The sequence below is a fragment of the Mustela lutreola genome, chromosome 11 (assembly GCF_030435805.1).
Source record: "Mustela lutreola isolate mMusLut2 chromosome 11, mMusLut2.pri, whole genome shotgun sequence".
NCBI lineage: Eukaryota > Metazoa > Chordata > Mammalia > Carnivora > Mustelidae > Mustela > Mustela lutreola.
The window spans coordinates 96,907,748-96,924,967 of NC_081300.1; the positions used below are offsets into that span (position 1 = coordinate 96,907,748).

The 17,220-nt window shown below is 46.5% G+C and overlaps 1 protein-coding gene across 6 annotated transcripts in view; it reads left to right on the forward strand.

Moving 5' to 3' along the window:
• Positions 1–17,220, forward strand: part of DNAH10 (dynein axonemal heavy chain 10) — a 135,404-nt gene that overhangs the window by 17,615 nt on the left and 100,569 nt on the right. For 4 of the 6 annotated variants that reach the window (XM_059139680.1, XM_059139679.1, XM_059139678.1 and 1 more), the window contains exons 9-16: positions 433–623; positions 2,288–2,486; positions 4,781–4,975; positions 8,574–8,744; positions 11,088–11,264; positions 13,232–13,357; positions 14,153–14,325; positions 14,921–15,072. In XM_059139680.1, coding sequence (XP_058995663.1) covers positions 433–623; positions 2,288–2,486; positions 4,781–4,975; positions 8,574–8,744; positions 11,088–11,264; positions 13,232–13,357; positions 14,153–14,325; positions 14,921–15,072 — 1,384 coding nt within the window. Of the gene's footprint in view, positions 1–432; positions 624–2,287; positions 2,487–4,780; positions 4,976–8,573; positions 8,745–11,087; positions 11,265–13,231; positions 13,358–14,152; positions 14,326–14,920; positions 15,073–17,220 lie in introns of those variants that run through there. The other 2 variants (XM_059139682.1, XM_059139683.1) reach the window with 2 other exon arrangements.

The following is a 17,220-nucleotide window of genomic DNA, read 5'->3' on the forward strand; positions in this document are numbered from 1 at the left end:
TAGCAGTCCGGGGGGATTTGATGGGTGGAGAAGATGACCCCATCCCTTCCTGGCGAGGGGGCGCAGTCAGGAGGCTGGGGCTGCCTTTGGAAAAGACCGTCTGCCATGTGCATCGTGTCCTGAGTGTGCACGTGTATCCTCAGTAGACATAAACATGTTCTTTTTCTTTCTGTCTATTCTCGCTCTCTAGATCTCTCGGTACGCACACTCATACTTTATACGTTCCTGCAAATTGCTTTATTTCCTTTCATTGCGAATCTTCTCTTTCCATGTCCGTGTGTCCAGACAACGTCAGACTTCTTTTTGGGGGTGACACACTCCTCCCGTATGAGTGTATTTACTTTTGAATTAGGACGAGGAAGCTTCCCGCGTCCGTGTGGTTCAGTGACCTACTTGACCCCAAAGGCTGAGGTTGCTCGTTCTCTCGGTCAGAACATCACGCACGGCTCCAGCTTCCATGTGGTCTTGGAGACGATCCCGTCCATGATGAGCGCCCTGCGGATGGTGTGGATCATCTCCCGACACTACAACAAAGACGAGAGGATGATCCCGCTCATGGAGCGGATTGCCTGGGAAATCGCCGAGAGAGTCTGCAAAGTGGTTAACCTGCGGACTCTGTTCAAGTAAGAAGTCGGTGCGCCGAGGTCCTCTGGAGCTCTCAGCTGTCGGGGCGCCTGGCTGACTCTTTTTTTAAAAGATTTTATTTATTTGACAGAGCTCACAAGTAGGCAGAGAGGCAGGCAGAGAGAGAGAGGGGGAAGCAGGCTCCCCGCTGAGCAGAGAGCCCGATGCGGCGAGGCTCGATCCCAGGACTCTGGGAACATGACCTGAGCCCAAGGCAGAGGCTTAACCCACTGAGCCACCCAGACACCCCAACATGTCTGACTCTTGATCTCAGCTCAGGTGTTGATCTCGGGGTTGTGAGTTTGAGCCCACATTGGGCTTCACACTGGGTGTGGCATCTACCTAAAAAAAATAACAAAAAAGGTCTTAAACAGCTTTACTGAAATCCACCCATTTAGAATGCACAACTCAGTGGCTCTTCAGAGTCCTGTGTCTGTCCTCGTAATGGATGGTGGAATACTTTTCTCAGTTTGAGAAGGAGCCCCATACCTTTGAGCTGTCCCTCTGTCTTCCTGAGCCACCTGGCCCTGGGCAACCACAGATCTACTTTCTGCCTCGATGGCTTTGCCTCTTCATACAGACAGAGTCCCCCAGCGTGGGGCCCTTGGTGAACGTCTCCTTTCACTCGGCGTCGCGTTTTCACAGTTCGCTTGTGTTGGGGCGGGTGTAGGTGTGCCGCCTTCCTCTTTATGGCCCAGTAATAACCCCTTGTGGGGATACATAGGTTGTTTGATTTATCTTAATTTTTAAAAATGATTAATTGATGTGCTTTAGAGAGAAAGCGAGAGTGAGTGCCTGAGTGGGAGGAGGGGCAGAGAGACTCTCCTGCAGGCTCCCTGCTGAGTGTGGAGCCCAGTGCGGGGCTTGATCCCAGGACCCTGAGATCACCACCGGAGCCGAAAACCAAGAGTCAGATGTTTAACTGATGGAGCCACTCAGACGCCCCATAGGTTATTTTATTTCATTTTTATTTTTTTATATATTTTATGTATCTTATATTTTATATATATTTTATTTTTTAAAGATTCTGTTTATTTTAGAGAGTACATACAAGTAGGCAGAGAGGTAGACAGAGGGACAGGGAGAAGCAGGCTCCCCGCTGAGCAGGGAGCCCGATGTGGGGCTCGATCCCAGGACTCTGAGCTGAAGGCAGAGGCTTTAACCCACTGAGCCACCCAGGGGTCCCAATGATTTTATCTTAATCAGGACCTTCTTCCTTAGTTAACCTGGGGGAGACAAAGTCCTACCGTCAGAGGGAAACTTCCTTCTGGACCCCAGGCCCCTGAGGTGGGAGAACCTCTAGGATCCAATGTTGGAAGAGATACAGATCTTCACTTTCTTTAAAAAAATAAATAAATAAATAAAAATAAAGCAAGCAAGCTCCCTGGGGGAAGTGAGTCTCTGGCGGGCTGGGTGGGCAGCTGTGGCCAAGATCAGCCCGGGCGTGGCTCCTGATGCTGGACCCGGCAGGTGTGTAAGGCCCTCACACCCTTGCACGCTGGTGCGGAGCAGCGGCTCCCCAGGTAAGCGTTCCCCACCAGGCTGTGAGATCAGGGAGGCCCTGCGGGGAGACTCTCCCCTTTGAAACCTGCTGCCCTTGGAGAGCGTGGCTCAGACCCACGGCCGCTCGCTTCCCCCCATCATGGCTTCTTTTTCTTCGCAGAGAGAATCGAGCCAGCGCCCAGCACAAAACCCTGGAGGCCAGGAACGCCCTCCACATGTGGAAGAAAGCCTATTTTGACACCAGGGCCAAGATCGAGGCTTCGGGGAGAGAAGCTCGGTGGGAGTTCGACCGCAAGCGGCTGTTTGAGAGGACGGATTACATGGCCTCCATCTGCCAGGATCTCTGCAACGTTTTGCAGGTGGGAAGGCTGGTGGAGGCTTTCTCTGCTGCGTGGGAAGCCGGCTGGCTGGAGGCAGGACTTGCCCCATGGAAGACGGTTTGGCTTTTTGATGGCACATTCTCTGTGTCGGGGGAAGCCAGGAGGCAGGCGGGGTCTGGCAGGGGGAAGCACTTGAGAGAGCATTCAGAATGTACCAGAACATACCAGAGCCACACCAGACCTCTTGCAACTTTTCCTTGTCTTCCACGACACCCCTCCTTCACCCTGCTTTTTTGTGTCCTTTGACCTCTGGCCGTTCCTTCTCCGTCTTTTGCAAAATCCTCCTCTGTCTTCCCCTTAAATGTTGGAATTTCTCAGAGTCCACGCCAAGACTCCTCTCTCGACTCTCCTGAAGCCACATCACGCTTGCCCATTGCTTCAGCAGCTTCCCATCCATCGGTGACTCTCCTAAAGGAACATAAAAGGGTTTAGTGGCTGAGTGGGTGAATGACCCACAGTCCTTTGTCTCACGAAGGTTGATGCATTCATTCATTCTTAGTATTTGTCGGGAACTCATCTGTGCCAGGCACCTGGCTTGCCGCTAGAGAAACTGTGGGAGCAGATCCAGGGCCGGTCACCTAACCTGCGGTGCCCAGTGCAAACAGACGTGGGACCCCTTGTTCAAAAAGCAGGAAAAAAAATGCTATTACAAACATTAAAATATGAAGCTTTTCTCTCTCTCCTGACGTGTTCTCAGTGGGCTTTAGTTTTTGCCACGACCGTAGCAAAGTAAAGAGAGTAAATTTAAATTATTCCATGAATTTTGCCATTCATCCTTAAATGGTACAGTCTTGGCTTAAAATGCAAAGACCAGGGCATTTAGCTCATATGTGGAGTCACATTTTGTGCCTTGTCAGTTGGATGTGCCCACGTGTGTCCTTGCTGCCGGGGCAGCGGCGACCCGCACACAACTTTTCCTCTCACTTCTCGATGCGCGCACATCCTGCCAGGCTCCTCTCCCCCCATGGCTTGCTGACGACCGGGGAAGGGCTGGGACAGCAAGGAGCGTTCTTCGTGGTCTCTGCTGTCCCTCCCATGTCCTCATTTCAGGACACGTAGCTGGTGAACACGGGGAAGTTACAGGAACAGGAAGCCGTAGGGTCTGTTTTCTGTTCAGGCGTGTTTCTCAGAATGGTTCGTGGGCTCCTGTGTCTGAAGCAAAGCCCAGTTTGAAGGGAGAATGTGGTCTTGCGGAGTAGCTGGTGTCCTCGTGTACAATTGTTCATGCAACACACTTACTTGTCCTGACTGCGAATGTCCCCAGACTGCCATGCACGGTGGGCCCACCAGACTCCTGTGCTCGTGGGGTCACACGCTCTGTGCGGAAAGGAGCAGGGGACATGCAGATCCCGGTGTCCTACTTGTATGTGTGCATGACTGCCCATCAGCCCTCATTTACAAAACACATGCAAAGAAGAAGTTATGAAGAATTTCGAGAAGGTCATAGCAGAGCCTTAAACCCAGCATGGAGCCCTTTGGAGCTTGGAGCCCTGTGGACCTCCCTGGGTCACACGCCTGTGAAGATGGCCCTGGCAAGCATGTCCCTAGCGTGTGGCTTCAGGGACCTTACAGTCCGGTAGAAGAAAGATGGTAGACGTAACAGTCATACAGATACATAGCTACAGCTGACGTAAACGCTCTGAAAAGTGCAGTCGAGGAGGCTCTTAAAGTGTGTAGCGGGGCCTGACCTTTTCTAAGGGGTTGGGCGTGACAAAGTGATCGTCAACGATGAGTTGTAGCTAGCCTGGCAATTTGAACGGCAAGTACGAAGGCCTTGTGATAAGAAGGAACAGGGGACGGAAAGAGGGCTGGGCTGGTGGCAAGGAGGCGGGGCGTGGGGCACAGTATGGGAAGGGGTTGGAGGAGAAAGTGAAGGTCTGAACGTGTAGACTTTGCAAACCGTGTCAGGACCTCTGGATCTTGTCCTACAGGCAGTGGGCAGAGTGCCGGAGGTCTTAGACTGGGAGGAAGTTGCCTGTGTGACATGATTAAACAAAAATTATTATTTTAGAGAGCGAGTTGGGGAGAGGCAGAGGGAGAGATCTCCAGCAGACTCCCTGCTGAGCGTGGAGCCCATCTCGGGACTTGATCCACCCACCCTGCGATCATGACCTGAGCCAAGATTTTGAGTTGGATGCCCAACTGACAAAGTCACCCAGGTGCCCCTGTGTGACCTGATTCTTGCTCTCAGGCAGATCTAGATGCAATTTATTTGTAGTTAGAACATTCATAAGAAAACCAAAAGGCAACTTCCTTGTGCTTTGTTTGGGCAGGTTATGGAGGAATTTTACAATATATTTGGTCCCGAACTAAAGGCAGTGACGGGGGATCCCAAGCGCATTGATGATGTCCTATGCAGGGTGGACAGCCTGGTCACCCCCATGGAAAACCTGGCCTTTGACCCTTTCAGCATCAAGTCTTCCCAGTACTGGAAATATGTGATGGACGACTTCAAGATTGAAGTTCTGGCAAGTAACCCATTGATCCATTTAATCTTGGAAGCAGATACTACATTTCCTCCCATGTTAAATTAGTTATTTAGTTATGCTTAGAACTTTTTTAAGTCACAAAAAGTAATACTTATTTGTGAACAAACAAACAAAAAAGCAATATGGAGGGGTATAAGGTAGACATGAACATTCCTTAATCATCTTTGTCCCCATTCCTATCCTTAGGCAGAATAAGGTTAAATCAAGCCAGACACAATAGCATTTCTGCAAAGCTGAGTTCGGTGTATAATTGGAGAAGACCTAGGAGGGTGATGAATGAGACTTGATTTAGTAGACAGTAGGGAACCACTGAAGGTTGTTGACCAATGGGGTAAGGTCAAGAGAATTATGGTTGAGGAAGGTTCTTCTGGTCATAGTATAGGCTAATTTGGGCTAGGGTATGACAGGAGGTGGGGAGATGATACAGGAGGTTGCAGCTTAGGGTATGGAGGAGGCAGAGCCATAGAAGGGAGACTGTACCTTAGAATATAGTTCCACTCCACACAGCGTGATAGGATGGTGGATGGTTCATCGTGAATTCCTTTCCAGCTTCATGTGGGAAGTGCATCAGTAGTACTCCCATTTATAACCCCAGAGCATCTTTTTATATGGACAACCCCAGACAGTTCTTATGTTATCCGAACACTTCCATTTTTTTTTTCCTAAAAGATTTTATTTATTTATTTGACAGACAGAGATCACAAGTAGGTAGACAGGCAGGCATAGAGAGAGGAGGAAGCAGGCTCCCCACTGAGCAGAGAGCCCGATGCTGGGCTCGATCCCAGGACCCTGAGATCATGATCTGAGCTGAAGGCAGAGGCCCAACCCACTGAGCCACTCAGGCACCCTGTTATTAATTTTTAAATCGAAATTTTCATTAAGTCACTTTGTCAAGTGATACTGAAAGGCTACCCAAAAGAAAAAGCAGCCCAAGCTAACCCCTCTCCCTTCCCATTATTGCTGTCATTTTTCATAATTCTAGATTTTTTTTGTTGTTTACCTTCCTGTTTCCTAAAGAACATGCCAGTGTGGTTACTTTCTGATTTATCAAATTAAATCGGTTTCAGAAACCTATTAAATCTTCTGAGTAGATACAGACTTGCCTTTCCTATTCCTACCCATATCCCTCTTTGATTCTTGGTCATCTAATGTAGTTCTGTCATAACTTTTGGTTAAATAAATGGTTAGTGTTTACTTGTTACGTCTGTGCCAACATTGTTCACTACTGAGCCAAGAAGCCCATTGTAACCATATCACCTTTCTCTTTCAACCCTTTGTTTTTCCTAAAGTTAGTCATTGCTTTTATTTTTATTTGCCTGATTATTTACATACTTTTTTTTTTTTTTTTTTTTTTTTTTTGCAACTGCTGTAACATCTCTGCTATGTATCTAATGGGTTCCATCTGCTCAAAAATATCAGTACTATTACTTTCCTGGCGGTCTTTGTTCCGGAGCTCTCTTTTTCTGCTCCCGTAAATTGTTTCCTCTTTAGACTTACTGCAAAGTAGTCACTCTAGGACTTCTTATCTTTTCTTAACTGTGTTGGATCCTGTTTTCTAGATTTTGCATCTTCTTCTTTCCTTGTAGCTCTTCGTGATGCTGGAGCACCTTTTATTAGGAGCTTCCTAAGAAAGTTTTCATGTTTTCTTTTTTTTTTTTTTTTTGAGTTTTGCAAGTATGGATTCTGAAATAAAATTAGCTATAGAATTTAAGGTTGAAATAACTTTTTTCAGAAATTTGAGGGTATTCATTGATTTCTTGCTTCCAGTGTTATTAGAATTCTGATTTTTTAAAAATTATTTTTAATTAACATATAACGTAGTATTTGCCCCAGGGGTATAGGTCTGTGAATCATCAGGCTTACGCATTTCAGAGCATTCACCATAGCACATTTCCTCCCCAATGTCCATAATCCAACCACCCTCTCCCTACACCCCCACCCCCTAGCAACCTTCAGTTTGTTTTGTGAGATTAAGTCTCTCTGGTTTGTCTCCCTCCTGATCCTGTCTTGTTTCATTTTTTCCTTCCCTACCCCAAAACCCCCCACTTTGCCTCTCAAATTCCTCATATCAGAGAGATCGTGTGATAATTGTCTTTCTCTGATTGACTTATTTCACTCAGCGTAATACCCTCTAGTTCCATCCACGTCATTGCAAATGGCAAGTTTTCATTTCTTTTGATGGCTGCATTGTATTCCATTGTGTGTGTGTATATACATACCACATCTTCTTTATCCATTCATCTGTTGATGGACATCTAGGTTCTTTCTATAGTTTGGCTATTGTGGACATTGCTGCTATAAACATGATTTTTTTTTTTTTTTTTGAGAGAGAAAGTGTATGTGTGCAAAGTTGGGGGGTGGTGGGGGGAAAGAGAGAGAATCTTAAGCAGGCTTCATGCCCATTGTGGGGCCTAACATCAGACTCAGTCTCACAACCCTGAGATCATGACCTAAGCCAAAATCAAGAGTCCGACGTTTAACCGACTAAGCCACCCAGGCTCCCCTGAACTCCGATGTCATTCTGACTTAATTTTTTCCAGAACTAACCCTACTCTTTTTAGAGTAGGGTGGAATGAGGGTGTAGAGGAAGAGTAGTGGCCTGGCTGTGCCGTGTAGAGAAGGGACCCTGTGTCTGCCTCTCCCCCTCCTGGTGTCTGGTGTCTCCAGATGTTCAGGCTCCTGGAGGTTTCATGCGGAGGAAACCGGTTCCTACCTGCTCCCCTTGATGCCAGCATCAGGTTGTAATTCTGTGTCTTCTGTAACATTATTTATTTCCATCTGCCTAAAATTCATGAACTCTCTCATCTTGCTGTTGTGTCCTCTCCCATTTTCTTGGTTTCTATGAGTTAACACTTAAAAACATTTCCTTTCGATCATTTTGAACAGAATGAGGGGAGAGAACAGAAAACCAGTGCAGCCAGTCTGCTGTTTTTAACTGGACACCAGCTTCCGCTAAAGCACACTGGACACCCATCTCAAGTCACGAATTTGTTTTTGCTTACTTCTTGCCGCTTTGTTTTCTCAGGATAGTTACAGGGACATGAGGACGTTTTAAAAATTATTATTTTTACTAACATACAATGTATTATTTGCTTCAGGGTACAGGTCTGTGATTCATCAGTCTTGCATAATTCACTGCGCTCAGCACCGCACATGCCCCCCCAAAGTCTTTCACCCAGCCATGCTATCCCCCCTAACCCCTTCCCATCCGGCAACCCTCAGTTTGTTTCCTGAGATGAAGAGTCTCTTATGGTTTGTCTCCCTCTGGTTTTGTCTTGGTTCTTTTCTTTCTTTCTTTCTTTCTTTCTTTTTTTTTTTTTTTAAGATTTTTATCTATTTATTTGACAGAGATCACAAGTAGGTGGAGAGGCAGGCGGGGGGCATGGGGATCAGGCTCCCCACTGAGCAGAGAGCCCAATGCGGGGCTCGATCCCAGGACCCTGAGATCATGACCTGAGCTGAAGGCAGATGCTTAACTCACTGAGTCACCCAGGCGCCCCTGGTTTTGTCTTGTTTCATACATGAGGATTGTTTTATTTTATTTTTATTTATTCTTTATTTACTTATTTATTGGCAGGTTATTGAGAAAGAAGCAAAACATTTTATTGATGAATCTTTTAAGACGCTTCGGTCAGCTGAAGCAGCGTTCGACATGCTTTTAAAATTTAAGCACATTCGTTCACGGGAAGCTATCAATCGACAAATGATGATGAAATTCAACGATATTCTTGCACAGTATTGCAAAGAGGTAATTGCTAGATCTATAGGTGCCGGAGCGGTAGAAGAGCCTTGGCAAACTGTGGAGAATGGAATCACGCTCTTGTCTGTCTCTCGCATCCACGTGCAGAGAAACTGGGGCATTTTCCCCAGTAAGCATGTGACAGCACGCCCCAGGCAACTGAACCAAAGTGGATTTGTTCGGTGAAGAAATTCAGTAAGGATTTATAGCTCCCGTTGTGATAGGCTCTGTTTGAGTTAGTAGTCAGAGTCACTTTAATCATTGCGGAAGTCTTAGCTACCTGTATACATCTTATAGATTAATTCAGAAGAATGTCTCTGGTGTTCACATATTCCAAACATGGGGGGAGACACAGAGATGGAGAGCGGAACAAAACACAGATTCTGCCTTCGAAGAAGACAGTATCTGGTGGGAGAAACAAACCAAAAAAAAAAAAAATTGCTTATCATTTTATTCAGAGGATAAAGGATCTTATTCAGAGGACAAAATGAGACCATGTGGTGTAATCAGGTGGTGTGACATAAAAGAGTGAGGGGGTCTCCAAACGTGTCTCTTCCTCTTGCTGCCGGAACAAGGGGCTACAAACGTGGTGACTTTGAACCACGCCGATTTGCTACCTGACACACGATCTTGAAGGTCCGGAATCGGCCCTGGTCTCATCGGGTTGAAATCCAAGGGTCAGCAGGGCTGGGTTCCTTTCTGGAGTCTCTAGGGAGAATCCATTTCCTTGTTCGGTCCCCCCCCCCCATCCCCAGCTTTTAGAGGTTCGTGGCTCCCTTCCGTCTTCAAAGCCAGCGATGGCCAGTCCCGTGTCCATCGCTCTGACTCTCTGCTTTGCCTTCCTCTTCCTCTTTTAAGGGCCCTTGTGGGTCCCTCGGGCCCACCCAGCTAATCTGGGGTCATCACCCTTATAAGGTCAGCTGCTTGGCAACTTTGAGTTCCCTTTGTCACGTAATATATTCATAGATTCTGGGGATCGGGACCATTGCTGGGGGGTTACTATTGTGTCTCCCACCTCTAATTACCCACATGAGAGTGTGGAGCTGCTGCTTTTAAAAAGCGGGTCCAGACCATGTGGTCCCCCAATTCTACTTCTGGGCATAGACCCTCAAGAAGCGAAAACAGGGTCTTGAAGAGGTATCGCACACGGCACTAGGCACACGGGCCAGAATGTGCAAACAGCCCGGGAGTCTACTGATAGAGGAATGGGTACACAAAATGTGGTCTCTCCATGCGATGGAGTAAGACTCAGCCTTAAAGGAAGGACCTTGTGGCACCTGCTGCTCCAGGGTTGAGGCCGAACATTTCTGAAGTCAGAAAAGCTCAGTCTCTCTTTGGTTCCACTTGCATGAGGTACACAGAGGAGTTAAATTCAGGAGATGGAAGGGAGAGGGGTGAGTGCCGGGGGTTGGAGGTAGAGGGTGGGGAGTCAGTGTTTCGTGGGGACGGGAGTCTCTGGGACGGATGAAACCGTTCTGAGCCAAGTGGTGGTGGTGATACGAAGGTGTGAATGGGCTTAATGCTGCCGAAAGGCACTGAAAGATGGTAAATTTTTTTTTAATTTTTAAAAGTTTTTATTTATTTGATACAGAGAGAGAGATCATAAGTAGATAGGCAGAGAGGCAGGCAGAGAGAGGGGGAAGCAGGCTCCCCACTGAGCCGAGAGCCGATGCGGGGCTCGATCCCAGGACCCTGGGATCATGACCTGAGCTGAAGGCAGGGGCTTAACCCACTGAGCCACCCAGGAGCACTGAAAGATGGTAAATTTTACGTTATATGTATTTTATGTAATTAAAAAAATAAAATAGTTATAAAATCTCAGTGGTGTGTGTGTGTATGGGTGCACATGCATGTGTACATAAGCACACACACACTGTGTAGGCCTGGCTGCTGGTCCTGCCTAGAACAGATCTCAGGATATCTGGGGCGCCTGGGTGGCTCAGTGGGTTAACCTCTGCCTTTGGTTCAGGTCATGATCCTAGCATTCTGGGATCGAGCCCCACATCGGGTTCTCTGCTCAGTGGGGAGCTTGCTTCTCTCTGCCTCTCTGCCTGCTTGTGATCTCTGTCAAATAAATAGATAAAATCTTTAAAAAAAAATCTATTAAGTCAGTGACATGATTGTGCATGGTCTGCAGTCATAAGGCAATTTGGAGCACTGCCTATGTTAAACCAAAGGGAAAAACCTGCTGGGGTGTAAGAAAAAAAGTGTAAATAATCAGCCAAAAGCATGATTCTGTATCTCATTCGATGTCTGATGCTCGAGCGTTTGTTGGTTTCAAGACCCAGTTCAGTCTTCCTGGCGCACGTGCCGAGGCGTACCACGGACAGAGTGCCTCTGATTGCTTTTCAGATCGACATCGTTAACAAGCTCTTTGTTCAGAACCTGGACAACCCCCCGCTGTACAAGAATCACCCTCCAGTAGCAGGTGCGATCTACTGGGAACGGTCCCTGTTCTTTCGGATCAAGCACACCATCCTCAGGTTCCAGGAGGTGGAGGAGATCCTGGACAGTGAGGGAGGAAGAGAGGTGTGTCACTTTGGCCGGGGTCGTCCCCTCGAGTATTTCAGCGACAAGGGAGGGCTGCCCGCGGAAGGGGCATGTCCAAGCCTCCCACTGAGAAGGTCTTTCCTGTGGTCTCTGATTTCAGGATCAGGTTTAAAACTACATTTTGTGTTTTTTATCTTTGGCATCATACTATTTTTTAAAAAATTTATTTTTTCACTGTTCCAAGATGCATTGTTGATGCACCACAGCCAGTGCTCTAGGCAATCTGTGCCCTCCCTAAGACCCATTTAAGGCTCGCCCATCCTAATCCCACCACCCTCTCCCCTCCAAAACCCTCAGTTTGTTTCTCAGAGTCCACAGTCTCTCGTGGTTCGTCTCTCCCTCTGATTTCCCCCAATTCACTTTTCCTTTCCTTCTAATGTCTCCCGTGTTATTCCTTATGCTCCACAAGTAAGCGAAACCATATGATAATTGATTCTCTCTGCTTGAATGATTTCACTCAGCATAATCTCCTCCAGTCCTATCCGTGTTGCTACAAAAGTTGGGTGTTCATCCTTTCTGATGGAGGCACAATACTCCACTGTGTATATGGACCACATCTTTTTTTTTTTTTTTTTAAGATTAAAAAAAAATGTATTAGTTTGACAGAGAGAGATCACAAGTAGGCAGAGAGGCAGGCAGAGAGAGAGAGGAGGAAGCAGGCTCCCGCTGAGCAGAGAGCCTGATGCAGGGCTCAATCCCAGGACTCTGGGATCATGACCCCGAGCCAAAGGCAGAGGCTTTAACCCACTGAGCCACCCAGGCGCCCCTATGGACTACATCTTTATCCATTCATCTTGGTTCTTTCCACAGTTTGGCGATTGGCCATTGCTGCTATGAACATTGGGGTACAGATGGCCCTTCTTTTTACTACATCTGTGTCTTTGGGGTAAATACCTAGTAGTGCCATTGCAGGGTCATAGGGAAGCTCTTTTCTTAATTTCTTAAGGAATCTCCACACTGTCCTCCAAAGTGGCCGCACCAACTTGCATCCCCACCAACAGTGTAGGACGGCTCCCCTTTCTCCACCTCCTCGCCAACACACGCTGTTTCCTGTCTTGTTAATTTTGGCCATTCTGACTGGTGTAAGTTGGTATCTCAGTGTGGTTTTGATTTGAATCTCCCTGATGCCTAATGATGATGACCATTTTTCCATGTGTCTGTTAGCCATTTGTATGTCTTCTTTGGAGAAGTGTCTGCTCATGTCTCCTGCCTATTTTTGGACATGATCATCTGTTTTTTGGGTGTTGCATTTGAGGAGTTCTTTATAGATCTTGGATTCCATCCCTCTGTATCTTTGGTTTCTTAATCTGTACAGGCATCTTTTAGGTAACCAGGCACAAGGGCTTCTCCCTGAACTTGATCTCCAGCTTTTCCGGAGGAGGACCATCTTTCTGATAATACTGTCCCTCCCCCGCCTGTGGGCGTTTGTATGTTACATCACCAGGGTTGAGAAACCATTTGCTCGAAGGTTGGGAGAGTAAATGTTTTAGGCATTTGCAGGTCATACCCTGCCGTGGTGTAGCAAGAAAGCAGCCATGGAGAGGGGTACAAGGAACAGGCATGGCTGCGTTCTTACAAAACTTGGTGTACCATCGCCAAAACTCTAATTTCCTGTGCTTTTCACACATCGCAAAGCACTGTCATTCTTTTTGGGTTCCTGCTAATCCTTTAAAAATGTTAAAAGCTGTTCTCTGCTCGGGCTGCACCCAAGGCAGCCCACGGGCTGGAGTCTGCTGATCTCTGCTAGTTGGCATGGATTTCAAGTTGTATCGTCTTAAACACACCCTCCAAAATTTGTGAAAATTTCTGTGCTTCCTTTTGCAAAATGTGCTCACAGATTACTTTGTTTTTAAAGGGGGGCGGGGAGAGAGAGAGAGAGAGAGAGAGAGAGAATGAAGAGTGTTATTTCCAAGGGCAAACTGATAATTGCCCGAGTTCCTTGACAGGTAAAACAGAAGTACTTGGAAGTGGGGAGGACCATGAAGGACTATGAGGACAGGAAGTATGAGCAGTGGAGGGAGACCACAGAGCTGGTCCTGCCGACTCTTATGAAGAAGAGCCTGCTCACTAAGGTGCGTATTTCCGGGTCCTTGCCCAGGTTAGGGCGCTGGGGGCAGATGATGGCGTCTGCCATTTTCTTGAGGTTCGGTGTGTGGACAGGTGTTTCCAAAATCCAAGGCAAAGAAGGGGCCAGGCTGCCAGGGGAGGAGACGGAGGCAGCATCCTGTCGTGGTGAGGAAATGTGCCGGAATCCGGCAACCCTGCTCACCCTGTGGGCGAGCGGCTGAACTCCAAGCCTCAGTTTCCCCATTTGTAAAATGAGTCAGAGCAAGTGATACCAACACATGAAGCACTAGTCGAACTCTGTACGAAGTAGTTGTCCGTTGACCTGCAGAAAAAGGCCATTTCCCATGATTCGCCCTTGTCCACGGCACTTGAGCTCTACAGAGCCTCTGATAGACGGCAGGTGCTCAGTGAAGAGATCCTCGTGGCGGGGCTGGAGGTGAGGAAGGGCAGGAGAGACCTGGGCCAGGCGGCTTTAGGACTGTGGTCTGCGAAATCCTGCAGCAGGGAGCAAACCGAGTGCAGAGGCCCAGATGGGGCCGGCAGGGAAGCCAGGATTCTGGATATTTACATGCAGTTGACCAGTCTGGGAAAGTGAGCGACTAAATCGAATTCTTAAAATTCTTTAAATCGAACACTGTTCGCTGAACAAAACACGGATCCGAACTGGCTCCAGCCGGCTCCCCCGCCTGGCCCCATCCAGGGCCCTTCGCCGATCTCTCTCCAAATGTACGTGTGCCCTGGGCTGTGCGGGCTCCTTCTCGGACCGCCCTCGCCATGCTCGTGAGACCTCTCTTCCACAGACCTCTTCCATTGCTGACGAGACGGCCAACTTGGAAAAGGGAGCCATGTTTGCAATTAATTTTTCACCGGCTCTCAAGGAGATTATTAACGAAACGAAGTACTTGGAACAGCTAGGATTCTCTGTCCCTGAATTAGCAAGAAATGTTGCTCTCCAGGAGGACAAATTTCTTAGGTAAAAAAGATTCTTCTTTTAAATCAATAGTAAGCTTCTTGATCTCAGAACCCCTTTAGACATTCTTAAAGATTTATGCAAAACTCACCCTCTCTTGCTTTCTTTTTTTCTGCATTTTATTGCCACCAGGATTAGAAATGTTTAAACTGTATTCATTCAACTAAGCAATGTTTAAACGGTATTCATCCATTCCTCTAAAAGTAATGATAACAAACCCATTCCTTGTTAACATAAATAACAGTTTCTAATGAAAAATAACCAATATTTTCCAGAAAAGAAAGTTAGTGGGAAGACCAGCATTGTTTTCAATTGCTACACATCTCTCGATCAAAGCTTTAGCCTAGGGGCGCTTGGGTGGCTCAGTGGTCAAGTGTCTGACTCGTGGTCTTGGCTCAGGTCTCAATCACAAGGTTGTGAGTTTGAGCCCCACATTGGGCTCCATGCTGGCTGGGGAGTCTGCTAAAAAAAAAAAAAAGGAAAAAGAAAACAAAGCTTTAGCCTAGTTAATGGTGTTTTTGTAACCTATTTAAAATGTTACGGTTTTTATGAGCTCCATTGTACATGCTCGTATCAGTGACTTTCCTGTGACGCACAGGTACACGGAAGGAATACAACGGATGCTGGACCACCATCACAAGCTCATAGGAACGTTAAATGAGGCAGAGTCTCTCCTTCTCGACGATCATTCCCAGGAATTAATGAGAGTGTTTAGGTCTGGATATAAAAGACTAAATTGGAGCTCACTAGGTAACACAATTCATCTGTTTATTACCTTGTAGACTTCGGGATGCAAAAATAATTTAAGATCACTTTCGTTGAATTATACTTCTTGTGTGTAGGTAGATGTCGCTGACACCTGAGTTTCAAACATGAATCATTTATACTTGGTAGAACTTAGACTTAATCTCAAGGCTTTAGTTGGGGCTGAAGATGAGACGGATGTCGTTTGGACAACCGGCTGACCCGATACTTTGTCCTCCAAACATAAAGTGACTTTTTAATTTTTTTCCCCAACATCTTTCTATCTTTTGCTAATATTGAAATTCTAATTTTGAAATAATTTGTGGATTCACTCCCAGTTGTAAGAATTAACACAGAGAGGTGCTGTGAATGTTTTACTCGGTGCTCTCCCCACGGTAGATTCAACAAAACTGTTGTACAGCTCACACTCCAGACCTGTTGACACCGATACAAGCGAGGTGTGGCGTGTTTCCGCACTGCAGTGAGAACTCATGTTACCTCCTCCCCCCTTTTAAAAAAGATTTATTTATTGGGGCATCTGGGTGGCTCAGTGGGTTAAAGCCTCTGCTTTCAACTCAGGTCATGATCTCAGGGACCTGGGATCGAGCCCCGCATGGGGCTCTCTGCTCAGTGGAGAGCCTGCTTCCCCCTCTCTCTCTGTCTGCCTCTCTGCCTACTTGTGATCTCTGTCTGTCAAATAAATAAATAAATTTTTTTTAAAAGATTTTATCTATTTGGTGGACAGAGATCACAAGCAGGCAGAGAGACAGGCGGGGGAAGCAAGCTCTCCATTGAGCAGAGAGCCCGATGCAGGGCTTGATCCCAGGACCCTGAGATCATGACCTGAGCTAAAGGCAGAGGTTTATCCCACTGAGCCACCAAGGTGCCCCTCATGTTGCTGTTCTAAAGTCCTATGCACTTCACACTCTTTCCCAGCCACAACCCTTACAACCACGAATCTGCTCTCCACGTCCATCATTTTGTCATTTCAAGAGTGTTCCATAAATGAAATCGCATGTAACCTTTTTGGGTTGACTTTTCTCTGTTAGCATAATTCCCTGGAAGGTTGTCCAAGCTGTTACGTGTACCGGTAGTGTGTTTCTTTGGCGGCTGGAATCCCATGGTCTCAATGTGCCCTAATTAAGCCATTCACCTGTTGAAGGACACCTGGGTCGTTTCCAGGTTTGGCTATGATGAATAAACATTTGTGCTAGAAAAATATTTGTGTGTGAGGCTTTACATGAACACGAGTTTCATTTCTCTGGGACAAATGCTCAGGAGTGCAATTTCTGGGTCCTATGCTGCTTGCATGTTTAGTCTTTATTATAATTACTGTTATCAATTGCCATGGTGTTTTCCGCAGTGGCTGTGCCATTTTGCATTTCCATCAACAATATATGTTCCATTTTTTTTCTGGGTCTTGGCCAGCATTTTGGTATTGTCACTATTTTTTTTTTATTATAATCATTGTGTAGCTATGTAATGGTCTCATTATGGTTTTGATTTGCATTTCTGGATTGGTTAATGATGTTGAGCATTGTCTCGTGTTGGTTTGCCATCCGTGTATCATCTTCAGTGAAATGTCGTTCTATGTCTTCTGATGATACTGTTTGCTTTTGCATTGTGAGTTTTGAGAGTTCTTTATATATTTACATACTAGCCCCTTGTTGGATATGTGGTTTGCAAATATTTTCTCCTACTCCATAACTTGTGTTTTCATAGTCCTAGTAGCATCTTTTATAGACTGAAAGTTTAAAAGTTTGAGAATCCCAATTAATCAAGTTTCCCTTTTATGGATCATGCTTTTGGTGTCAAGTGTAAGGATTCTTTTTGCCTGATATGCATCCCAAAGACTTTCTCCTATTTTTCTTAAAGTTGTTATAATTTTGTATTTTACAGTTAAGTTTGTGATCAATCTTGGTTAATTTTTTTGTTCAAAGTGTGAGACTGTAGTTGAAGTTTATTTCTCTTCCTTCTTCCTCCTCTTCTTCCCCTTCCTCCTCCTCATTTTTTTTTAAAGATTTTATTTATTTGACAGAGATCCCAAGTAGGCAGAGAGGCAGGCAGAGAGAGAGGAGGAAGCAGGCTCTCCGCTGAGCAGAGAGCCCGATGCGGGGCTCTATCCCAGGACCCTGAGATCATGACCTGAGCTGA